The 25,333-nt window shown below is 41.0% G+C and overlaps 7 protein-coding genes across 7 annotated transcripts; 1 reads left to right on the top strand and 6 right to left on the bottom strand.

Annotated features, from left to right (window-relative positions):
* F4813DRAFT_342077 (uncharacterized protein) lies at positions 1-1,426 on the top strand. The gene is made up of 3 exons (XM_049241361.1): positions 1-431; positions 493-782; positions 858-1,426. Exons 1-3 carry the CDS (start codon positions 392-394, stop codon positions 1,209-1,211), a joined length of 684 nt encoding a protein of 227 aa, XP_049104790.1. The 5' UTR covers positions 1-391; the 3' UTR covers positions 1,212-1,426.
* Positions 1,427-2,938, bottom strand: F4813DRAFT_342075 (putative nicotinate-nucleotide pyrophosphorylase). The gene is made up of 2 exons (XM_049241360.1): positions 1,847-2,938; positions 1,427-1,794 (listed from the first exon to the last, which is right to left on the bottom strand). The coding sequence occupies exons 1-2, from the start codon at positions 2,673-2,675 to the stop codon at positions 1,697-1,699; spliced, it is 927 nt and encodes a 308-aa protein (XP_049104789.1). The 5' UTR covers positions 2,676-2,938; the 3' UTR covers positions 1,427-1,696.
* Positions 2,939-3,129: 191 nt separating this feature from the next.
* F4813DRAFT_342074 (uncharacterized protein) lies at positions 3,130-4,870 on the bottom strand. Its single transcript, XM_049241359.1, has one exon. The coding sequence runs from the start codon at positions 4,239-4,241 to the stop codon at positions 3,450-3,452; it is 792 nt and encodes a 263-aa protein (XP_049104788.1). The 5' UTR covers positions 4,242-4,870; the 3' UTR covers positions 3,130-3,449.
* Positions 4,871-5,460: 590 nt separating this feature from the next.
* On the bottom strand, positions 5,461-6,776 carry F4813DRAFT_11894 (uncharacterized protein). Its single transcript, XM_049238581.1, has 3 exons — positions 6,286-6,776; positions 5,842-6,155; positions 5,461-5,743 (listed from the first exon to the last, which is right to left on the bottom strand). The coding sequence occupies exons 1-3, from the start codon at positions 6,346-6,348 to the stop codon at positions 5,572-5,574; spliced, it is 549 nt and encodes a 182-aa protein (XP_049104787.1). The 5' UTR covers positions 6,349-6,776; the 3' UTR covers positions 5,461-5,571.
* A 2,841-nt stretch (positions 6,777-9,617) lies between these two features.
* On the bottom strand, positions 9,618-11,910 carry F4813DRAFT_11833 (MFS general substrate transporter). Its single transcript, XM_049238571.1, has 2 exons — positions 10,302-11,910; positions 9,618-10,248 (listed from the first exon to the last, which is right to left on the bottom strand). The coding sequence occupies exons 1-2, from the start codon at positions 11,805-11,807 to the stop codon at positions 9,955-9,957; spliced, it is 1,800 nt and encodes a 599-aa protein (XP_049104786.1). The 5' UTR covers positions 11,808-11,910; the 3' UTR covers positions 9,618-9,954.
* Positions 11,911-14,510: 2,600 nt separating this feature from the next.
* Positions 14,511-17,946, bottom strand: F4813DRAFT_342052 (copper amine oxidase). Its single transcript, XM_049241358.1, has 3 exons — positions 17,663-17,946; positions 15,483-17,593; positions 14,511-15,390 (listed from the first exon to the last, which is right to left on the bottom strand). Exons 2-3 carry the CDS (start codon positions 17,480-17,482, stop codon positions 15,057-15,059), a joined length of 2,334 nt encoding a protein of 777 aa, XP_049104785.1. The 5' UTR covers positions 17,483-17,593; positions 17,663-17,946; the 3' UTR covers positions 14,511-15,056.
* A 1,433-nt stretch (positions 17,947-19,379) lies between these two features.
* F4813DRAFT_11785 (Na+/solute symporter) lies at positions 19,380-22,363 on the bottom strand. The gene is made up of 3 exons (XM_049238561.1): positions 22,020-22,363; positions 21,630-21,913; positions 19,380-21,574 (listed from the first exon to the last, which is right to left on the bottom strand). Exons 1-3 carry the CDS (start codon positions 22,107-22,109, stop codon positions 19,867-19,869), a joined length of 2,082 nt encoding a protein of 693 aa, XP_049104784.1. The 5' UTR covers positions 22,110-22,363; the 3' UTR covers positions 19,380-19,866.
* Between the last annotated feature and the right edge of the window lie 2,970 nt (positions 22,364-25,333).

Here is a 25,333-nt window from a genome sequence, read left to right as displayed (position 1 = left end):
GTAAGGGAGTACTGTGTGATAGAGCCGATCGTCCTCCCTCACATCTTCGTACAGCTTGACGGGACTCAAGTTTCCTATCTAAATATCGAACAATATACGAAGTGGTCATTTGATTAAAAAACAAAGCCCTACTAAAACTTATTTATCTTAGGTACTTATGACCTTGGCACTAACTACGATGTACCGTTTAAATATAAAGACCAATCAAGTCAATCAGGCCAAAAAGGGGGTTGTCATTATTGCGTTTCATTTATCTGCAACCAAGCTCCAAACACATTGGCTTCAATAATTACTACCTCCCAAGGGGATGTTACTGAGATATTACAAGTCGTAGAGTTCACTCGGTTATTAGCTGAATAGTTATATTTTTCAATTGATCGCGCCGGGCACTATGTCTTCCCAGAAATTCCAGGTTACTTCAGGAGGCGAAGGTTCGACTAAACCATTAAATAAGACTACCTAACCTTTGCAGCGTTACTAATTAATCCCCAGAACGTGTCGGTAGGGTTGTTGATGTGATGGGCCCAGCTTTCGAGTTCGACCCCATATTCAGATTCGAGCTTCAAAACTTCTCCCTAGCCGAGCAAAAGCGGATACTACCGAAGCTCTTTCACAGCTTCTTCTTTGCCAGCGCTATCAACGATGGCATGCTACTCGAGGCGGACAACTTCGGGTCTTGTGCTATTCTCATGCCGCCCGGAAAGACGAATGATAACTTCTGGACCGTGCTCCGAGCCGGCCTGATACCCCGACTTTTCACTATTGGACCTGCTGCTTGTAAGGTACGCGTCCTCTCATTTCTAGTCGACCTACAAAGTGTCTTATCGTGAAAAGTACATGAATCTCACGCCTTCCAGCGAATCATTTTAGACTACCCCGGCGAAAATAAAGCCGCAATGGCGAAGGCCCTTACACCTGCCGAACAGAAAGCACATTGGTACATCTTCATCATAGCTACGGCAATGGACCGTCGTCGAGAAGGGCTTGCAAGCGCGCTACTTGTGTACATGAAAGACAAAGCCCGAAGTGACGGACGCCCGGTCTGGATCGAGGCTACAACAGCAGTCTCTCGTGACGTTTATGCCAAGCACGGCTTCGAGGTCGTCACCGAAGTTAATCTTGGAAAGGGGCAAGTTGGCCCTGATGGTTTGGTGAAAAAGGATGGCGAAGGAGTTACTGTGTGGCCGATGGTATGGCGTCCTGAGCATTAGCCAGCAGGGAGGTACGGTGCGGGTACGATTGTTGCGTAAATAACGTATAATTAATAAAATTGGAATTAGGAATCTATGGGCGTGATTTCAAGTTGAAAGGTTCACTTAATTATTCCGTACCTAAATTAGCATGGAATTTGGTTCTCAGCAGTACCAAATGTGCGTTATATTATTACCACTCTCAAACATCTCAAGGCAACTCTCCCGGATCTGCTACATAAATTGAAAGAAGGCTACTAGCATATGTACCGATGTGAGACTGGCCGAGTAAAGTGAGCCCAATCAAGGAGTGTCTTCATCTAGATTGAATTGCCAAGGGGGTTTCACAGCGTGAGAGAGTATAGTATATAATCGATGTTTATATAAGGCCAGTCTAAACCATCTCGAGCACTAACTGTAGATAGGCAACCCCTGCCGCATACGCTCGTAATACTGACCTTACGTCTACGGCATTTAATAGGTCGGGATAGAAATTCCACCCAAAATCACGAGCTGCGAGTAATCTCGTCCTGGTTGATCTTCAGAGAGAAGTCTACATGCGGCGTGCCTTGGTGGATGGCGCTCGTGGAGATAATATCGACCTCTAATATACTATTATTAGCAAGGAGTAAGTGGTGTGAATAAACAGGACTCACCATTATGCGCATAGTTAAACACGTTGTCCTCGCGCAAACCACCGGAAACCTCTATCAAGAACTCGCGTTTTCCCTTCCACTTCTCCCTTAGACTTCTAGCTGCAATCTTGACACCATCTCCCGTAAAGTTGTCTAGCATAACGACGTCGGCGCCAGCAGCGATAGCCTCATTAGCCTCGTCCTCGTTTTGAACTTCAACTTCGACTTTGAGCGCAAATCCGCCAACCATTTTAGCAGCCTTCACGGCATCGGTAATACTGCCGCGGCTCCACACGTGGTTGTCCTTTAGCATAATCATGGAGCTTAGGTCCATGCGATGTGTATCAGCCCCGCCGACCAGCATGCCGTACTTCTCAACTAGCCGGAATCCCGGCGTCGTCTTGCGCGTGCCCGCTAAAATACCCTCGTATCCCGCGCTGCGCAATGTGAGTAGCATATCGCGGCTGACGGTGGCGATTCCGGAGCATCGTGCTAGCAAGTTCAGTCCGACCCTCTCACCTAGTAGCAAACCACGCGCGGGGCCTGTTACAGTGGCGACTTTAGTCTTGCCTGAGCCGTCCTTAGGGCGGTCGATATAGCCTCCTTCCTTGGCATGCCATTCTACCTCACATCCACACTGCTTAAAGACCTCAGTGAAGAAGGGGATGCCGGCAACGATACCGGCACTTTTGGCCCAGAGAGTAGCACTTCGAGGATGCTCGCCGACGACGAAGCCGGCATAATCATACGACGGCGTGTCCTCGGCTAGCCAGGCGGTAATCTGAGACTTCCAGCTAGGCGGTAAGAGGTGCTCCAAGGAGCCGTGGTGGATGGGCTGATCTGTATGCATTGGAAAAGGTTACGTGATGACGTAAACTGAAGAAATATGTTTGTTCTTGAACGGCTGAGGGGTTAGCTGGCTAGACTTGAGAAGCTCGAAGTGTGGCGCTATTATTGTAGGATGTGATTATGGGCTCGGTTCGTATTTCGTGCTTGTATTGGTCAGGATGAAGTTGATTCTCGGAATTTACATGGAGGTAAATACATGTAACCTAATGCATGTCCCCGTCGCGGTTACCTACATGTACCTCATGAATGTACCTAACCTAGCATTAAGTACAAGGTATCAACTTGAGCCGGTTCAACCCGCTGGTGAGGTGGGCAATAGCTGAGGTGGGGGCGGGGGCGGGGCACTGCCGATCTGTTCCGCTGTAGGTGAACTTCTAGAAGACCGCGTCACTACAGCTGCTACTGGAGGAACACAACTGTTGACAACTGTATTTGATATCCGAGTATTTGATATCCGATTTTTTCATATTTACCTACCTACATACATTTTACCTGTGTGCAACCGCGTCTTAATCAACCACCAATCAACACCTTCTTAATAATACCTTGAATACCCTGATCAACTACAACTCCACCAACATTTTGCCAGAAATAATTTTCTAACTGGATCCATAGATCTCATATCTCTTGCTCACGTATCCTTTGTCTCTTAACTTTGTGCTCTTAATAGCTGACGAATGCCCCTGTCTTCTACTGTTGCTTGATGATTTAAAAGTAGGATCGTGCGGACTGCTTCGGTTTTCTGACCCAGCTCGGTATCCTTCATATCAAGATTCTAATGGCGTCGATTGCCTGGACGGCTTGAAGAGCTCTGGTATGGGAAAGGGACTCGGACGCTTCGGCCGTCGGGGAGATTTTGATAGACCAATGGTAGGGCGCCTGGCTGAGGTTGATATGGCCTAGGGCCCGAGTAGCTTCGAGAAGCTTTTCTATAGGCTTCGGGGAATCGCGCCGCATGCTTCGTGAATTGGGCCTGCAACTCACCTAGGAAGTCGAAGTCAGCCATCAGGCGCATATTCGACAAATTCAACTGTTGGCCTTCAGGAATAGGGTGGAGTAGGCTTGGTCTCCTTGGGATTATGTTCGCTGGCGAAGTGGTTACTTCTGAAGAAGTAGTCGAGTTCGAATATGCGTATGACTGTGGCTGGGGCTGTAGCGGCTCTTGCGACTCCGTTTTCGAATTCGCTTGCTTGGTGTCGCCAGTTCCCGTCCCGTCTCGCTCGAAGGTCAATACGACGCTTTGGTACTGGGTCAACGGACCGAAATGCATGATGCATGGAGCTCCCATCTCCATGTACTTGTTCACCCATGCATGTCTGACAACGGCGAGCAACAGCTCTGGGCGTTGATGATAGATCATGATCACTAGCTTGTCCGGGCTCTCGTGGCTGATGAGGCCATACTCGGAAAGTTCGCGAAATCGAATCCCGAGGTGGCGTAATGGTATAGCCCGAAAGCTGCAATATACCCTAGGGGTATTTGAAAGAATAGGACATGTCATGAAGTCGCTGACCATATGTACGTCGTCCAAGTTGTAAGTGTTTAGTTTCTTCCCGGGTTGCTCCATTCTGTGAATCGAGTCGGCGATGTTGCGTATGGGGGTGATTTCTGCGAGCTCAATAGAGACTTGATGGATGAGGCAAAATAGCGATTTATTCGTAACCAGGTAAGTGACAAAAACTACCGATAGGTCGCAGACAGATGTCTACGAATAATAAAGGTAACCATAGAACGGAGATTGAAGTATCTTCTTAAATGGTAGTCATACCTAACGCTATGACAACGGCAAGGAAGGTTGAAGTTCAACGCACGTACAAACATGCGCATGTCGCTATGGGAACAGCGTCCATAATCTCACTGGTTCAGCCATATCTAAACTTTCCTCAAACTCTGGGGCATCAAAAGATGCGGGAAAGACGTTGCCACGTTTCCCAACGATACTGCAACCCTAACGCTGATAGTATTGTCTATAGCACATGACGCTATGCTAACTAGCTGACAGCAACGAAGAGGCCTCCTGGCAGCGATTGTTATTGTATTATCTTCTAGAATTCCCTATCTAAACCAGACTTATCTATGCTGCCTTGTTGTATACCGTATTATCACTTAACTACGTTCAATAGGTGGCAGACTAGATAGTAACCCTATTTAGATGCAGGTATTCATTAATATTTTACTGATATGTTTATTTCACGAGCGCCTGGGATTTATAATAGAAGCTAAATGAAACTTATATCAAAGTCCCTTGTTGTTAGACTACCTCATTAGAATAGCCGAATATTTCAATGCCATGTTAACTTCTCAATTTCACCGACGCATATATCCCACAGCACAACAAATACCATCTTATATCAATACCAGATTTCTTCCTCCCACAATACATTTTAAATCCAACCAGTGGTACGGATATGTGCTTTCGAGTCTGTTATTACTGTTAGCTGCAAGAAGATTCTACTCCTAAACCGACTCATGGTAGATAAACAAGAAGATAGAGATCTAGTAGAGAGAGATACGAATGGATACTTCGGTAAGCAAAACTAGGAGAAAGTATATAACTAGAATCATAAAACAATAAGATAAACGAAGGAAGAGAAAGAAATAGCCATTTCTCATGCAGGAGAAAAAACATGAAGCGCCACCAATGCAAATCCCCAAAACGAAGGAATACCTTGCCATGCAAACAAAACCCCCTTGTAAATGCGCGCAAATCTAAAACACCATTTTCCAATGAGAAATGCCCCTCGCGGCACATGACGATCCAGCACCGTAGAAGAAAGAGGTGCGGTTTTCCTAGCGCCTTGCCAACCAGAAGCCCGGGGGGTGATATCAAACGACAGACCGAAAAGGAGAAACGGGTAGGAAGGAAGGAAGGAAGGAAGGAAGAAAGGCTGTTGAACTTAGTACCATGTCGGCGCGGCAGGCCAGTGCCGCAGCATATTCTCAACCGCCTGGGTCCATTCGTACTCGAAGCACTGCGCCAGCTGGTCTGCTTCTTCCTGCGTGGGATCGCGGCCTCCCCACATCTCTCTGCGCCAGGCGTCTGCTTGCGCGTACGCTGGGATTAAGCCCCTGTTCGGACGAGGTGAGCAATTATCGCGGGATCCGAAGACATGTGGTAAAAGAAGAAAGAAGGGTGTTTCTGAGAGTGTTCCTGGGAGTAGACTTACTCGTCGCGGATCTTCACCAGGCACAGCCATGCCAGGTTCCAGCTACGGTTTGAATTCGGATCGTTCCGGACGAGGTGGTGCGCTTGATCAACCAGGTCTCCCGAGATGGGATAGTTGCGCGTCAGGCCTCTTAGCTCCGTCAGGAACTGGTTGCTGTTCACATAGTAGTCCCATGCGGAGGTCATCGGGGCCTGGAAGGCTTGCGCGTCTTCCTCGTTTTCGCAGCTAGCGGCAACTCGTTCAATCCGGCAGAGTTCAGTGAGTGTGTTGACTCGGTGAGTGCGTAGCGACTCGATGAGCTGCTGGTGGGATGACTATTATGGTCTAGGTTAGCTAAGATACACGATCAGGTTGGCTATAAGCTTGAAGGGTCATAAGTAGAGTATCAAGGATGGCTGGTGTTGAGTAGTAGGAGGAATTTACGAAGCAAAAACCGTCACGCACTTGTCTTCCCTTGTTACCGCGGGAACCTCTCTGACCACTTCCATTTGATCGTGATGAAGACATTGCGAATAACTCTACACTGTGTTCTAGTGTCCTTGAGTATTGTTTGTGATGGAATTGGTCTCAAACCGACGTGTTTGGTCTTCGCCTTTGGTGGGATGTCTTGAGTATTTTGCTTCTCCTAACTAAAAGTTCTAGAACTCGATGGCTTCGGAGTTAGATGTTTCTCTGAGTCTTTGGCGGAGTTTCTTATGAGGGACGAGTTTGACTTGTGCTCTTTTAACCGGGGGAGGTTGTCGATGTTTATATCCTCGAGTCGAACACTTGGAGAGCCTCTCTCGGTAGTATAAACATAAAGCACGACTTACCAACTAAAGAGTTAACCAATTGAAGCCACTAAAGTCACCCGAAAGGGTGATTCCATGTTAGCAAACGAGGTTGAGCCCGGATCGTAATCTGGAATAGTCTAATCATAGGCACAGGCCCTCTTCACAGTATGATATTAGGAAACTATATTGAGAAAGCCAAGAATTGGTATAGTGATAAGACCGTGAGATTGCGCCGGTCATTGTCCACAGTTAGTGACGAAAGTCATGGGAGGTCCTAGAGAAACACCCTACTCGTGACTATCGTCCAGCCATGAAGCTATCAACGCATACCAATTCTTGTTGAAAGCTATGTTCTATCATAAGGCTCTCCAATAGCAGCGCTTTAGACTAGGGTATAATTAAAGTAAGTAGCCAGTCAGACTCAACTTGCAACTTGAGCCATATAGGGCGTGATCCGACCTTACCTCACCCACACAATGCGGGCTGATGCTGACGTCGCTGCCCATCATGCTAGTTATTCGCATCGCTATTGCGTTGCTTAAACAGCTATTACTCAGTATGGTATAGAAATAGACTGTAAAGGTTAGAGAGTTAAATATGCAAGCAGCTCTTGTCGGTAAAGACGTTAGAGCCGCATCCTGATTGGATAACCATCGATATAAGAGACCCGTATAAAAACCAAGCTATTCCCTTAAGAAAGACCCAAGAGAAAGTAGAGGCGACGAGAAAGGAAGCTATTATTCCATTCCCGATATTCATGTCGTTCCTAAAAAGAACACCTGCTATTAACTTCCAATGGGATTTGAGGGGTGTATTCCGTCGTCGACTTACCCACGACAAGGTTAGAAACCGTGCGAACCCAGAGATCGGCCGTTCCGTGGTAGCGAGCTTCCGCTCCCTGTCAGTAAGAATTTAGTGGCTTAAGGCTGTAAATCTAGACTGGATTGGGAATCATTGTAACTCAACTCTGAATTTGGAGGCTGATTTACTGGAAAGACACCCTTGCCGGAGAATTGTTTAGTTTAGTTCTCGAAGCTCTCTTGAGATAGCGAGATGCGAATTGAAGCTAAGGTTAGAAATAACGTCGAAATAACCTAGTCCAGCTGGACTAAGTACAAGGTTCTATAACGATAGTTAGTAAATATAATATATCCTCTACCAGTGCAACATCCTTGTCAGGTAGCGTCTTAGTGAACACGATACATATGCGGATAGGGTGCCGCCGGATGATAGAACCCTAGCATATCTATCCGGACATCTTGGCTATCCTTGTAGGAAGCCCAATGCATTGTAAATCTGCATACATCAACAATAAGCTAGGAGGCTGAAATAAGGCCGGCCAATAATGTTGCTGTCTTGTAAGTTCTGAGATATAATTGGAAAGATTTGTCATGGAACAAGAGTAGAAGACTTTTGGGTGTTGGTCCGTGATCTAGCGCCCTATGATGATCTTAATACCCTGGTCATCCGAGAACTCAGAACTTCTAGAAGGGGGGACTGCGATCTTTGACGGAAGTGAGCCTATCTGAGCAAGGTCATCATTGGTGGCCTCATAAGCGGAGTACTCCGCACACAGTCATGGCTCGTTCAATTATGCTGTTTGGTATGTGTGCCATGAGGCTGCTGACGCGGGATTAGACAAGTTCGTCAATGCCCCAGAAAGATTTTCCGGTACGGATTGATGACGATGAGGCGATGAGATTGGGAAAGGGTAATTTTTTAGCACACGGGGAAGTGCAACGACGAGGTTTATTATTGGATCTGTCTTATACGATGGCCAATACTCTACAAGAAGAGCCAGGTTTAGAATACTTGGCACGTCAAACCGAAGTCCTGGATCAGAAGGTAGAAAATGCATTCTTTCCGGCGGGGTTGAAAAATATGCCAATGAGAATTCAATGTTCGGTCAAGCTGAGCTGGTCACTTAGCAGGTAAGGCTAGGGCAGTGCATGCGAAAGAAGGAGAACTCTGCTGCTATTGGCTGCTTAGACGCGATTTTTACTATTCTCGGACAAGGACGGACACACCCTTGCATCATCCCTTGCATTATCGAAAGTGGGGGGACTTCTAGAAGCAATGGTACGTACCCTAGATATGTACCTAAAAATAATTGGAAGCGCGGGAGAAGCAAATTCCGGGGTTTGTCCTCTCGTCATCACGGTCGTATTGTCACATGCATGCATGTGTGCATGCAATTCTTAAAGCTTTTTGGATTACATCTTAGGAATCCATGGTCGTGGATGAAGCCATCTTTGAGTCGGCCCGCGAAAAGGATAAATATCGCTTTTTGAATATCGCATGACCCAGAATGCAAGTTCGATTATCTCATCGGATTTATAGTGCTAGAGCCGACGAGGTCCGTATAAGACTCGACCGTACCTAATACAGTACCGCACGCAGTGCTTGAGTCCGTGTGTAAAAATGGCGGGAGAGGATCTGCTACTTCCGTACTAACCATCCTTGTAAGTCAAAGAGCCTCTTGCATATATAACTCAGTACAATAATAGCCGTGTCTCTCGGCCGGTTTAAGCTAACCAGGAAGAGGCTTTCATAACCCCGATATTTGTCTTCTTGGGTCGTCCGCTTTATGATCCTTGTCAATACATGATGGTCGGGAAGTCGGCAAATCGACTTGCTCCTCATGACATTCGGGTAATTCGACATCATATCAACAAACAGACCTACCCCCACCTATGTCTCCTGAGGCTCATCATGTCACCTTCATCTGGTATCTATCCTTGGTAAGAAATCAGTTCGCTTAAGATATTCTAATAGAAACAAACGTCCGATCTGGAGATATACTAATCGATTGAAATGCATAAGGTAAGTTCTAAATTTGGTCCCGTCAGAGACCGGTTTCGTCCCATTTCATGCCCTAGCATGTAAATCTATCCATCATTATCATTATCACCAAACTTCATAGTTATCACTAATTAAGTCCGGCTCGGTGACCTGAAGTTTAGACGCGCGGCATGACCTCCTAGTCCTATTACCAAACTAGGCTAAGGTGAAGCGGCTTGAACATCAATAGCGATTACCATCCAAGGGCATATCCTCTCTTGTATCACATAATCCTTTTGCTCGGTGAGTAGGCGAACCCAAGGACTTCCAATCTGCGAATTCAATGCATTCCCGCTAAATATTAATAAAATCAGCCACTACTATTGGTAGTGTTGCGTGGCGGTGTAGCCTTCTCTTATCGCCGCCGAGATCATACAAGACATGCGTGAGTATAGAAGCTAGTCGTTACACCTTTATAGTATCTTCCGAGTTCGACGCCTTCAACAGACCCATGTAAGCATACGCTATCGACGTTCCTATCTTATATATCAGAATAGCATCATGCGTCATTGCTCTGGTTTTGGTGTTCGTCGACATCAGTCTCCTCTTCGTATCCATCGTCCGTACTTTCAAGACCTTCGCCATGAATGGCGTAACTTCCTAGCCACCCAGCAAGTGCTACTCCTGCGAATAAGCCCCAAGCAAGAGCCTCGCCCTTCGGCTGAACATGAGTTGAGACAGTATAGAGCCCGCCGGAAAGGAAAGGGCCTACACTCCTGCCAGCAGCTGAGAGAGTCTGCGCGATGCCATTGAGTGTGCCTAGGCTTGCGTGGGTTGGTGCCGAATTTGTTATCTAAACACGCGTTAGCTATGCTTTGCGGTGGACTCTTGCTTAGGGAAACTTACCAGCAACATGACGCTTGATAAACCGCCAACAGCGCAGATATTCTTAATGATCAATACGACGCCAATTTCTAGGTACAACCATGTTTTGCTATCGCCAACTCCAAACGGTGGGCTTGAATCTACGTAACCGACAAACGGCATCAATGCCATTGTCACCGCGAAACCGAGTAGGGAACCTCGATAGGACCTAACATTCCCTAGGCGCGACTTCAATGGCCTAAAAAGGAATAATTGAAATAGTATGGTGAATGCTCCCGCGACGGAGAGGGATACGCCGATAACGTCCGCGTGTAGGTCCCTGCCCGTGGGCGTCTTTCCGGACGCAAATATAGGGTATAGACTATTGAAGGAGCTATTTGATAACTGGAAAACCAAATGTGTGGTAAGAAGGATTATCGTCGTCCGGTTTAAGAGTTGCCGCCACGTTGGTGTATCATGCGATAATTTCGCGTCGTCGCTGCTCTGTTCGTCCCCATGAGATTCTAGTAGAGTAGTCTCCTCTCCCACATCCTCCTCGTTAGCCTCTCCCTGCTCGTTGTCGGCGTCTCTACCTTCGGGAGAAGCCAATGAACGTTTAGATCCATTATGAGCGTGCTTATTAGAACCAGAGAACCAGGACAGTCTCTCGAGCCAGTCTGGGATGTCCCCCTGATCTTCCAAGGTTTCCTCAAACCAGATACCCAAAACAATCACGCTGAGCGCCAGAAGCGAAGCTCCTAGTATATTCGGGGCTAAGAATGGATAACTGTCTTTTGCAAACCTGCCCGCCAGTAGTCCACCAAGCGCTGGGCCAGTAATACTACCCAGGCTGTAGACAACAGGTAACCAAGTGAAAGCCTTGCTCTGGTTGCTCCGGTCGGTTAGTTCTCCTAGGCAGGTGGGCACTACAGCCGCATTGCCATTGAACAGTCCCATAGCTATGTGTACCAAGACGATATGAAAATACCGAGTACAAAATCCGAAAGCTGCAAAACAAAAGCATAGAAGTAAAGTGCCGAGTAGCATGACGGGCTTCCGACCGATAATATCCGACAAGTATCCCCATAGGAGATTAGTTGCTAGCTGAGCCAGCGCAAATGAGGAAGCTAGTAGACCGACGTATAAGCCAACCTGGTCATGACCGATTCCAGGAAATGACTCGATCATCTCTGGCAGATAGGGCGATATGGAGTTAAGTGCTGTCTGCTCGGATAATGATAAAAGGGCCAAGAGAGCCAACTGCTTGACAGGCAGAGGCGTCGTCGCGCCGTGGTTATCATGAGCATGAGAGTCGGATGAGGTTGAACCGGTATCCGGTCTCCGGCCGGCCGTCCTCGGTGGTGCCGTTGGAAATGTCTGGTAATGATGCTGAGAAGACAGACGGCGAAGTGTCGAGGATAGCCTGTTTGTTGGGAGAGAGGGTAAAGGTGAGCCGGCACGAAAACTTCCTATAGAAGTTGATCTTGCTTGTGCTCTACCTGGACGGCCGGCCGGCGATGTAGCCGCAATAGTTGCCGCGCGTACCATCTTATATTTATTTTCTCTTTTCAATGGTAAATCCGAGTTCGGAACTTCAACTCAAATATTCAAAAGCCTGTTCATGATATACGCTTGCTTAACTGATCACCGAACAACTAATATTGATGATAAAGGAATTGATTTAATACTGTAGAGTAGGTAAGCGTTGAATAAAACGCCTCCGTACTCTAAGGGGGGATGTAAGGGAAGAAATGTTAATGAAGAAAAACGGCCGAGATTTTGAGGCGATTGGGGAATTCGGAGATACGGTCTAATGATGTAAAAAGGTCATTCATCATTCCATTTTCCCTTGGTTTTTCTAGGCAAATGCTATCGATAACAAGTAACAGGAAGTGGTTGGTAACTACATCCGTGCGCTAGGTTACTGCTTTGTATCACCGAAAGCTAGGTACCCCACGCAGCCGCCCACACCTTTAGACCAAGCTAACCCAGTGATGTACCTCATGGATCATGCAGCAGAATATTAGTCATGCATTATGTAGGTGCCTATTAACGATTAAAGAGGTGTTGCAAACAGGTTTATGACTTTGGGCGTTTACCTATAAATCTTATGACATAAGCAATCTTGTAATAACTATTTGATACTCGGAGTATATGTGTCTCGTAGGTCCATTAAGTGTCGTTTAGATATTCACGTTTATCGTTTGACTGCCGCTTCAGCTTAACTCTGTATTATATTAAGTACCTGAATCAATCTACTAATGGATGGTAGCAAATACGTAGTGCGGGGTGCAAAGTCCTAGCTTTAGTCCTACATATAGTTATTAGAAGAAGCAATCCGTAGATATCTTCCGCCAGTGCACAGCAGAAGTATCTGTTGTATAATTTCAAAGCAGATCTGACCTGTCTTATTCGCTTTCATATACATAATGCATGGCTTAAAATGCTCAACTCATGTTTTATTCTACTTAATTGGTAACCTATGAGAACCAGGCTTTATAACAAGATAGGAAAAGACCTAGGTACAGCGCTTACGTGCCTTATGTACTTACTTTACAAAGCCTTCCACGCATGCGCTTTATATAAGTTATCTTTCGATTACCATACTTTAAATACTTCACAAATCAAATATTCATTATACTACCTATATGTGTATTAAGGCAGTAAAACAATTAAAATATAAGTGGTTAGAAACAACAGGTAGTAAATTGGCGAGGTTAGGTAAATAATACATGTACAGTGGGGCAAAAAAATAAACGTTAAAAATATAAACGCGTAAAATCGCGTATATTATTTTTTACCTACCTTTATCTTTCAACAATGGCTCCTATACTACCACCCAATCTTAAAAAGCTTAAAAAGCACTTATCTCCTTATAAAAAGATAAAGATTGGATTTATATTTAAAATAAGCCTTTTAACCAAATAAATTAAAGTTATAAAAAATATTTTAACTTAAAGTTTATATTAAATAAATGTTTAATATAAGGTTTAAAAATTAACCTTTTTACGCCTTAGTTAAAAACGCTATTATAAATTTAAATTACGAAATAAAAGGTATATTATTTGATTTATTAGTAAAAACCTTTTTATTTTGTTTTTTTAACTTTTTTTTAAGATTGGTTTAAAGATTTATAATTATATTATTATAATATAACTTTAAAAATAAAGTATAATATATTATAAAGTATTTTATAAACCGAAATTATTATAAAAACACGTTAATAAATACTTAATTTTTACCCGATAATATATAAAAAAGTTTTTTTTCATATTAAAAACGTTAATTTTTTTTTAAATAAATTAATAATAATTTAAAATAATAGTAAAAAATAAACGTAAATATTTTGCTAAAAAATATATTATTTTTTAAAATAATTTATTTAATTTTATTTATATATAATTTATTAAAATTTTAATTTTAAAGCGAAAAATTATATAAAAAATATTTAATTAAAAAATAAATTAATAAAACATTTTTAAATATTTTAAAATATATTTAAATAAAAAAAATAGTTTTTATTAATTAATTTATACGGTAATTTTAATATTAAACGCACTGGAATTATAAACCTTATTATTTTAAAAATTTTATAAGAAATTTTCTTATAAATATATAAAAAAAATAATATATTTATTATAAATAATGTATTTATTTATAAAGCTTATATAATTATAAATTAATTACGTAAATAAGTTAAATAAAAAGAAATTATTTTAATAAATTAACCTTTATATTTATCCGATTTTAACCTTATTAAAAACTTTTAAAAAATCTTTAAAAATAAAATTTATTTTAAATATTTTAAGTTATTATTAATACTTTTAAATATTACTTCATTAAATTTATTTATACATATAACATTAAAAATATAAGATAAATTCGAAGAAAAAATATTAAATAAATTAACCTTAATTATATTAAAGAAATTAACTGCCGTTATTAAAATAAAAAGCTAATATATTAAATATTAATTAAATAATATATATATTATATTAAAACCTTATTTTTAAACTATCTATTCCTATTATTACTAAAAAATTAAATGTAAATTAATTATATAATTAATTATTAAAATAAAAGGGTAATGGTATAATAAAAGGATAATAGCGGGATAAAAAAACTTTTAACGTTTATTTTTTCGAGTTACTGTAGGTATGGCCCATATATTGGCTTACAGCTTACCTTTCAAAAAACGTATGACACATGCAGCAACACACCCATTTAGGATGTAACTAGCTCGGATATCGCCTCGGAGAAAGAAATGCTATCGTGTTAATTCATAGATAAAATAAGTACATAAATGAGTACATACTAATATATATCACTACCTATTTTTGATATATATCTAAACCCATTCTCCATAACCCATGCAAGCGTAGCCATTCTAGATCCAGTACCATTGATAACGAAAGTCTAAGTCTCATCAATACCATCAATACACTAAAGTGAATATATGGAGTTCTGTGACGTTTCGTATCGTTTCTCATGTAGCGAAAAGGGGTGTTTGTACTTTAGGAGTTGTACTTTAGGAGGTAGTTCATGTTGAGGGGTTTCTCGTACGTGTTACCAGAAATCCCAAGACCCACCGGCTATAATCATTTAATAAACTCTGTTGTGAAACACTTAGTTAGGTATGGAAAGAGCAAAGCCATTAAAAGTTCTAGGGGCGTAGGGGTCGTAGGGGCGTAGGGGCGTTAATGCCTTAAGTAAAGTTTTCTCCAAGATCCGCCAGATCGGAAACTTCAAGTTGTAAATGCACCTGAAAGAGTCCCCAGGCAAAAAGGGTCAACTCATTTAATCCTTCTTCCAGCTAAGTAGGTTCGACAACGTTGCCGACAATCGTCTTTTCTCCTTAGGGACTCCGACCGGAATATCCTTGGGATCAAAATCTGGTCCGGTGCCCTGAAGATGCGATACCGGATTCTGCTGCGACGTACTGTCGGTCTGAAGACTCGTACTACTACAACAAGTACTCGATTGGTGAGTCCCGTTTTGCGCTGTGCCGTTGACCTTATCGCAACATGGCACCAGTACGCTACTCTCGTTCCTATTGCTGGGAATATCCAACGCCGGATTTCTAGTGAAGAAGTCGGCCGGACGGAGGTGGATCTGGTGGATTTCGACGGGCCTAGTTATCCCAATCCAAACTTGTTAGTAATTCTTAAAATGAGAAGAGGTGCGAAGGGGTGGGAAGGGGTGGGAAGGGGTTCGTGTGCTCACATCACGGGCCAATCCTCAACTCGCGGATTGTGCGTGAGGCCGAAGACGCTCCAAACTACGGGACTACTCTTCTTTCCCTTTTTCTCATCGGCCGTATCATCGTCATGGGCCTCTCCATTCACTGCCCCATTCGCACTATCAACGCCACCATCATCAACAAACCAATCCCCCCTCTCAACCATCGTCTTCACGCCACCCTCCTCCCGCGGCGCCTGGTTCGTGAATTCTCCCGCAGCCCATAGTTCACCATCTCTATATCCGGTAAACCAAAGGTGGTGTTTTGCGAAAGGCGCCCTTGCGGCTTGGACACTCTTATCGTCTGCAAGCATGAGCTGTGTAGCGCTGGGAACTAGCTTATAGCCAACGTTCTTGCCGCTGATACTGTTCTTTTTAGTCGTGTGCTCTAGGCGCACGACTCGATTTAGCCGGGGCTCGGCATCTGCAAACCCGGCGCGCTCGACACGCTTTCGTCGAATCTCGTATCCGTTGCCATAAGGATTTGTCTCCGGATTCATTGGTATGGGATGGCTTTCTTCAAGAACTACAGCTGTGTCGCCGGTAACGTACGAGTCGATGGCCGGGTCGATACGTACCGCGAAGATGTGCTGGTGATTTTGTGCCATTACCCCCGGATTGACAATATTGCCATATCCCGATACCTTACCCTCATCGATGGGTACGACGCTTACGATACCCGTGGCCCGTGTTTCGATCGAGATGCCACCTGCTGTATCTAACTTGTACGCAAACACGTATTCGTAATTCGCTAACGTGGCGACGAATTGCACGACTAACTCACGTAGGCGTGTCACCGCTGCACGATTCGTCCGGAAGTTGGTGTGTTTCCAACCTATGCCGTTGTCTTGCTCATGTAGACAAATTACGTTACTCGCCAGATCAGGCTTGCCCTCTGTGTTGGGCACTACGCAATCGAAGTAATGTATTGCACCTAGACAGTCGCATCCTAGTTTCAGGTTGTTGGCCGCGCGTCCGATCCCACCGTCCCCAAAGTCAAAGGCTTGCTTGCGGTGAAAAGGTGGGCGCGGGTCACCGTACGGGACGGTCATCTCAGAGAAAGATAGCCGGTATATTATGGGCCGGTTGTCATAGCAGACATCGTGGAGCACAGCGCCCTCGCGGGCCGTAAAGCCAACACGGAAACGCCATTTTTGCCACTCGACAAGATTGTCGGCGTGGACTTTGAAAGATGCACCCTCTGGCTGGGTAACGTTGATGGGTTTTAGATCGGTGCGAAGCGGCTGGTCCAGCAGCTCTGGGAAGTATTCTGCAGGGCCGCAGTTCTCGAACAGCTTCTTTGGCTTACCTCCCGGAGGGGGTGGATACAGGCTATCCCCAATCCCACCGGTGGCGAGGCGATCCACTCTTATTAACTCCTTGGTGGCTGTATCCATGATAGGAATTATAGGTAAGGGATAAGAGTAATGGTTAGAATCAATATTGTTCTTGGAGGCATCACGGGCGTACACCAGGCCTTGCATGTAGCGAGGGATGTTCTCATCTAGGTCTGGGCCGCCATATGGCCACGGATCTATCGTAACAACAAAGTTTTCTGGTAGGATGAACTCTTCCATGGCTGACTTGAACATCTCCGAGGATATACAGGCATCTTGGAATATGCCGAATTCGTGGGGTGTGTAGCTGGTCTGATATCGTGATTCAAACTCCTTGCTGCTTTGAACGACTCCGGCGTCGACATCCACGACCGTCTCCGTGAGTTGAGCTTTTCCACTATTGAGGACATCATATAATAGCCTGACCTGTCTCGGCGGGATAGTCTCGGGTATCCGACCTTCATGTTCCGCAATTAGGAACTCGGCCAGATCCGTTTTCTTAGGCTCGTCGACTATGGCAGAACGAAAAAACAAAGCAATCCCATCTCCTGCATGTGCTTTAATTGCAATATTTCGAGCTTTTGATAGCTCGTCAGGTGAGAGTGGTCGTAGAGGATGAGGGATCTTTGATCCTTGATCGACAGCCATGTTGCTGATGGTAAAAAATAAAGATGAAAGGTTATTTGTTCTGAAGCTCCAATGCTATAAAATCGAGTGAGACTAATATGGAAACAAAGACTAGTCTGGACAAAACAACAACTGTCTCATTAATATATGATAAAGTATATTATTAAGTCAATTAGATATACCAAGGTAAACTCAACGAACCTTTGATCGATACCCGGCTCAATTTATACCTTTACTCACCCAGATACCCTAAAGATCGGGGAGGCCTCTAGCACGAATAGGTAAAGAAGTGATTGGGCAATGCGGGATACCCTAGACACAGTTAGACTAAGGGAAACATGTACGTATGTGATGTTCGTCGGCCTCGGTACCAGAGCGAGCAAGCATGTCTTAGATCAGAAGACCGCCACCCGGACCGGTTCGGTGCAGCATCGGTGCAGCGGTGCGGGCTGGTGTGGGGTATGTTAAGGTATCTTAAAGCATATCTTAGGGGTATTAGTGATATTAGTGATGGAACTAGTAGGTGTCCGTCCTTTATTCGGCCTCGTACGTACATCATCCATGTCACCTTTTTGTACCAAGACCGTACTTACAGGTGACTTACAGGCGATTACAGGTTCAAAGTGGGGTCGAAAGCCCTTCTCCTAGTCCAGTCTCGCCCTGTTTTTGTGTGATTCTCTCCGATAGCTTATCATTGTGGCATCTGTTGCATCTATAAGCGTCAGAGGGAAGCTTGATCGGGCAAGTCCTTGCGAACCCGTTTATTTTTCCGATTTCTTGGCTGCCGGCATCCGCCCTGATGGGTTGACGGCGTCGACCGAGTGAAGCGTCGAATATTCGCCAAGCGCTCCGGCTTGTATTGGTCCCCTAATATAAAATTACATACCTAGGTACGGAATAAAATTACTCTAGATACCTACTAGCAGAGCGCGCATTTCACACATGGCGAGATATATCTGCACCGGAGATCAAATGCGGAACGCAACCTGCCCCCCAGTAGTTTGAAGACTACTTAATCAGGCATTCATACGCTACGACGACGGTCTATGGTCTACCATGGCAGGCCTCCCACGCGCTCCCACCTACATCCGTCATATCACCAGGGCCGTAGTGGAGGGGAGGTATCGCAAATATGACAGCCGACTCCGCCCGATTCAGGCTTGATATCTGGGAAATCCCGGGTAGGCTTACCAATGATCGACCCCTAATGCATTCAAATCCCGGCTTATCACAAGCTCTTCAGCCGCATGTGCGTCTATATGTGTGCGACCATCCCAGAATCCAGGAACACAAGAGAGGCCCGAGGGATAGGTCCATTGTCCATGTATGCACGTCTGTATTGCAGACCGCCCATATCGGTTGCATGATATATCACTCACTGCCGCGTCCCGGTTGCTTACCGGATGGTTGGTGCGATTCAATTCTCTCATAAGACTTCTCACAAGCACTCTGGTCGAGGTGAGGACATATACCTCATAATGACCTTCAATATTTGACACTATCGAACGATAAAATCGACTGGTGAGTAAAGGTTAACTTATCCCGTTGATATTTAATAGGACGAATAACTAGGTGAAATCCAGATACGATCAATGCGAGAGCTTGGCGCGGCAACTTGAGTTATTAGGAGGGTTCATAACACGACGATGGCTTACCTATCCAACCGGTGTGCAAGGTGACGACAATGCCGGGCACACTCTGGGTATACGAGAATCTCATATTCCTACACGGGAGGGCGGCACCCGTGTTATTCGCTTCTGGATTTGGCGAGACCGCATTGTGGAGCGTACATAGCTTATCTCTGGCAGTATTTGGGTCAAAGGATTGACCGGAGAAGCAATATTCAACGCTGCGGGTACCGCGGTGGTATCTCCTACTTTTTTTTTCTGAATATTTGGTTCATCATCTTCGGCAGTTCCTAGATATTTTGTCTGGGTCTTAAAAGCCTCTCTATAGGTAGGAGCCAGAACCAGCGCTTCGCTAGTATTCGACTGCTCTATCTGTCCATGGTAGGACAAAGGAATAGAAGCATAGCCGTAAGTGATACAAGGTGTACAAGGACTAAACAACTCAAAGATGCACGTTACTCCATGGCGGAATGTATTGCTGTAACCCCCAATCCATGCATATGTAAATGCTCCTCACCTCATCCCCCGTTTGAGGTATCGAACGAAAACATACCTAGCCTAGCCTTGCACTTCTAGTGCTCCGGGAACCTTCATGAGAGTGGACTTAAACCAACGACGTAGCTAAATGGGGGTATGATAACTACCTATAGACCAGATAATAGTAAAAGGAATAAATTTCGATCGAGACTAATCTCGATTGATAATGTATATAAAGGGTATCTTCCCACGCAATCATATGTTCCCAAAAACGACCATGTACCCCCACCCCGTCCACGCTTACTCGGCCTTCTCACCTGTCTCCGTCGTAACGGGATCCTTCGCACTCGGCGGCGTCTCGGTACCTAATGCCGCTTTCCCGTCAATAGCGGCAGCTCCATTATCTGCACGGATATTTTTGACGTGTTTCTTGCCCGAAAGGTCCAGCGCAATTGCTTTGAAGGTCCTCGCTAAGGTCTTCCGTCCCTCAAAAACAGGGAACAGCCCCACGGCGCCGAGAGAGCAGAAAATCCAGATGATGCCTACGGTGACCCAGCCTGTGAAAAAAGGCTTCGAGAACACGTAGCTGCTGCCGTACATGGGGAACGGCCAGAGCACCAGGAATGCGAGCGTCAGTCCGGCCGTCGTCCATTTGGAGATCTTACTGGCCCGCGACAGTTTCGCCTGTTCTTCGACTAATTCGTTCGTCGTCTCCACGTGTCCTGCCGGCGTCTGTTCCAAGTCCACGCCCGCCGCAGTAGCAAGTTCGTGGTCATCACCCCGGCGAATAGCCATCATTGACTTCCAATCGTAGTTATCGATTCCGAAGATGAGAGTGAAGATGGGAATGAGCACCAGCGGCGAAAGAAGCGCAACGACGTTCCCGGCAAGCATGGGATAATTAGATCCCGTGCATGTAACATCTAAAGCACCGCATTCCCTTCGAGCCGTGACAAGCCATGCGATCAAAGCAAATGCGAGACCGAAGACGGGCGATAGCGCTGCGGCCCATTTGTTCTGTCCTTTCCATACGAGTGTTAATGTAGCTGGTATCACTGCGGACGAGATGATGCAGCCCATCATGAGATAAAGGTAACCCATGGAAATGCCAGCGTAGTAGAGCCCAACGGAAAATGTAGAGATGAAAAGCGCATATAACACGACGATAACGTGAGACATGTAGATGAGGCGTCTCCCGCTAGCATCTGGTTTAAAATAGGTACGGTAGAGATCGTAAGTGAAGATAGAGGAGACGGCGATCAGCTCAGATGATGTAGCTGATGTGACAGCCATAAATATGATAAGAAGCGTACCGACCGCACCGCCTTTACCCAGAAGAGCGACTGCAGCATACGGCAGCACGAGGCCGGCAGAGACATCGGCTTCTGACATACGGTTGGGATATGTCGGAAATGCTGGTGTATTCTCCAGGGCTAGAGCAGAGAGGCCCATGGTAGTAGCAGTTAGCCACGGGATTGCGAACCAGCTAAGACCACCAATGATATAACCAGGGAGAGCGTGAACGGGCGAAGCAGCAATGGCTTTGTTGTAGTATCCATTATCTAGAAACACGGTACCAAAGTTCCCTACAATGTTGATAACGAAGAAGATAGCACCTTCTTTCGAGCGCATGGTCAAATAACTTCCCTGAGCATTGCCTTCAACTGGATGGCTAAGGGCTGCTTCGACCAGAAGATCGTAGACAGCCGATGGAGAGCCGAGTTTGTCAGAGGAGGCGTAAGCCGTCAGGGAGAATACGATGATAATGACCAGCAGGATGAAGGTGTGGATCCAATCTGTTAGAATCGTCGCCTTCAATCCGCCAACCATGGTATATGCTATGACACCAACGGGAAGCAGATATATAGCTGCGATAGTATGCATTCCCGTAAGAGCATTTACCGTAGCCGAGCCACCGACGACCAACATAAGACTGACGAGAATATTTGTCACGAGGCCGAATACCATAAAGACGATATGAGGGATCGTTCCGTAGCGAGCCTTGATTCTTCACCAATCGTAAGCTTCAAGTGTATCTATAAGAATCGCAATTAAGAACTTACACTTCGAGGAATGTATGCGCATTAGGTGCACGTCGCTTCAACTCGATGGCCAGTGTCGCGAACAGTAGAATCTGAACCGTAGCTCCTGACGCGTACCAGAACGGACCAGAAACGCCATATCTATAGCAGACGCCGGAGCTCTGTAGAAGTGTAGCCGCCCAAGTCCACGAAGACACTACGGCAGATCCGACCAATCCACTCTTTACCGTGCGGCCGGCGGTAGTGAACATTTCGGACGTCTGGAGTTCTGAGTTATACCGCTTGAGGATGAACGTGACTAGGATCTTCATGTCGCAGTTAGTACGTATATCGTTCTAAGAGGCCAGGACGAGGTCTCCATGCTGATCAAACTAGCGGAGATTGGAAAAACATGTATAAGTCACTGCTTACCATTCCAAGGGCGAATCCAAAGCCCAGACCCAAGACGATGCCATACCCGACGCCCTGACCCAAAGGCGCGCCGATCGTTACGGCTTCCATGTTTCCTCCTGCTGATATGAAGACTGTGGGGTGGGATCAAGATCAAGAGTTGACCGAAGGTATCAGCAGGTGAAATCACCTTTTAAGCGGAACGTGCCAAAGAGGAGGCTAGCATGGTATTATATATCTCTAAATTGCCCAAGCCGCATTCGCGAATGGCTATTAAATGTATAATATTTTGCTTATCAGCAGGGTTGCAAGATTAGTTAGTTAGTTTTTAGTTTTTTTTAGTTACTAAAACTAAAAACTAAAATACTAAAAACTAAAAAACTAAAAACTAAAAAACTAAAAATTAAAAAAGTTTTTAGTTAGTTTAGTTTTAGTTTTTAGTTTTTTAGTAACTAAATTAGTTTCTCCACTTTAATTTTTTTTTATATAAATAAATAAATAAAATAAAATAAATAATAAATAATATTAAATAATATAATAAAAATAATAAAAAATGTAATTAAATTTAGAAAAATTTAAATAATATAATAATATTAACCCGAAATTTTTCCGGATTTTTTTAAAATTAATATATTTTATTTATATATTTATATAAAATAGCGTGCATCGGGACGAATATTGATCCGGGATATTCATAAAATATACCAAAATTATTAGCAAATTATAGGCTATTTAATAAAGGTAAGTTGGGATTTTTCCGAATTTTTTTAAAAGTTTTGAAAAATAGTTGATATATAAATATACGTGCATCGGACTAAATATTAATCCGAAATTTAAAAAATTTTAATTACGTAATATTAATATTTTAATATAAATTAAACTAATTTTTCGGAATTTTTAATATTTTTTTTTATATTTTTATAATAAAGTTTATATAAAGAAATAAAAAAATAAAAAAATAAAAAAATAAAAAAATAAAAAAATAAAAAATAAAAAAATAAAAAAATAATAAAATAATAAAATAATAAAATAAAAAAATAAAAAAAATAATAAAATAATAAAATAATAAAATAATAAAATGATAAAATAATAAAATGATAAAATGATAAAATGATAAAATGATAAAATAATAAATAAAATAAATAAATATTATATAATAATATATAATATTTAATAAAATTTAACTTTTAAATATTAAATAATATTTAATAAAATTTACTTTATAAATACCTTATAAATACGTTAAAAGTATTAAAAAATAAAATTTATAAATAATAAATAATATTTTATAAAAGTTACCCTGTAAATACCTTGTAAATATCTTTTAAATGTTTTAAAAGTATTAAAAAATACAATTTATAAATAATAAATAATATTATATAAAAGTTACCCTATAAATACCCTATAAATATCTTTTAAATATTTTAAAAATATTAAAAAATAAAATTTATAAATCAAAATAATATTTTATAAAAGTTACCCTGTAAATACCCTGTAAATATCTTTTAAATATTTTAAAAGTATTGAAAAATAAAATTTATAAATCAAAATAATATTTTATAAAAGTTACCCTATAAATACCCTGTAAATGTTTTAAAGGTACTAAAAAATACAATTTATAAATAATAAATAATATTTTATAAAAGTTACCCTGTAAATACCCTATAAATACGTTAAAGATATTAAAAATAATATTTATAAAAAATAAATATAATTTAATAATATTTATTATAAAATTATTTTAAAATTATTATATATAATATTTAATTAAATAACTAATTTAATAGTTAATATATAAATTAAAAATTAGATTTAAGTTATTATGTATACCTTTTATAATTAAATCGAAAATTCTATAAATTTAAAAGAAAATTCGTATAATATTTTGTCGTTTTCGTATATTTTAAAAATATTAAAATTATATATTTTTAAAATTTGTTAAAATAATGGTCGAAATTAAAATAAAAAAATATTTCGTAATTTTAAAAACTCTTCGATTTTTTTTTCCTATTTAAAATTAATAAATAAATAAAAAATAAAAAAATAAAAATAAAAAAAATAAACATACCTTTTTTAATTAAATAAAAAATTCAATAAATTAATTTATAAATTTATATATAATATTATTTTTATATATATTTAAATCATTTATATTATATAATTTAAATATATATGTAAATAATGGTCGAATTTCTTTAAAAAAAATAATTTGTAAAATTATAAATTTATTAATATCAAATTAATTCATTATAAATAATGATTGGGCAAATAATTATAACGTAAAAAAACAATGTTATATTATTATTTTTATAAATATTTAAATTTAAAAAATATATTATATTTATAAGTTTAAAAAATTTAAAAGATTTAAAGGATTTAAAAGATTTAAAAGATTTAAAGGATTTAAAAGATTTAAAGAAAAATAATTTTTAAATATTTTATATATAAAATCAAACCTTCCGTAATTATTTTAAAACTAAAATATATTATAATATTATATTATTATTTACTTTTATTATATTATAACATTATATTATTTTATATATTTTATATTATTTTATAATATATATAAAAATAGATTTTAACTTAATTAATACAACTTCTACTTCAAATTATCAATTTAATAATTCTAAAAATATATTATTTAATAAATATAAAAATTCAAAATATAATAATTCGAATTTTAAATTTTAAAATTAAAAAATTTATATTTTTCAATATAAATTATTTATTTTTAAATTATTTCTTATCAATTATTTAAAAAAAAAAAGTGTTAATAAATTATACTATATAAATTTTATATTTATATTTATATTTATATTTATATTAATTAAAAATAGGTATAAATACGAAAAAATCGAAAAAGTCCACGGTTTTTAAACCTTTAATTTTCAACGCTATTATTAAGCAAAATATCCTAAAATTGCTTATAATAAAAAATTAAAAATTCATGAAAATAAATCTAATAGTAAGTTTTTAATTTTTATATTTTTTAAAATAATAATTATTAATAAAAAAACAAGATTAGATTTTCCTTTTAAAAATAAAAATATTAAGAATTTAAATATAAATTCTAATATTCGAAAAAGAGCTCGAAATAATATTATTAAAGATTTTAACGAAAAAATAGCTTATAATAAAATATTAAATTTTATTATTAAAAATAATTTATTTTTTAATATTTTATTTTTAAAATCTTTTAAAGATTTATTAAATTATTATAATCGGTAAGTTTTATTTTTATTTTTATTTTTATTTTTATTTTTATTTTTATTTTTATTTTTATTTTTATTTTTATTTTTATTTTTATTTTTATTTTTATTTTTATTTTTATT

This window comes from Daldinia decipiens (genome assembly GCF_022478715.1).
Source record: "Daldinia decipiens strain CBS 113046 unplaced genomic scaffold F4813scaffold_1, whole genome shotgun sequence".
NCBI classification, from domain to species: Eukaryota; Fungi; Ascomycota; class Sordariomycetes; order Xylariales; family Hypoxylaceae; genus Daldinia; species Daldinia decipiens.
This window is presented reverse-complemented; position numbering and strand designations above follow the sequence as displayed.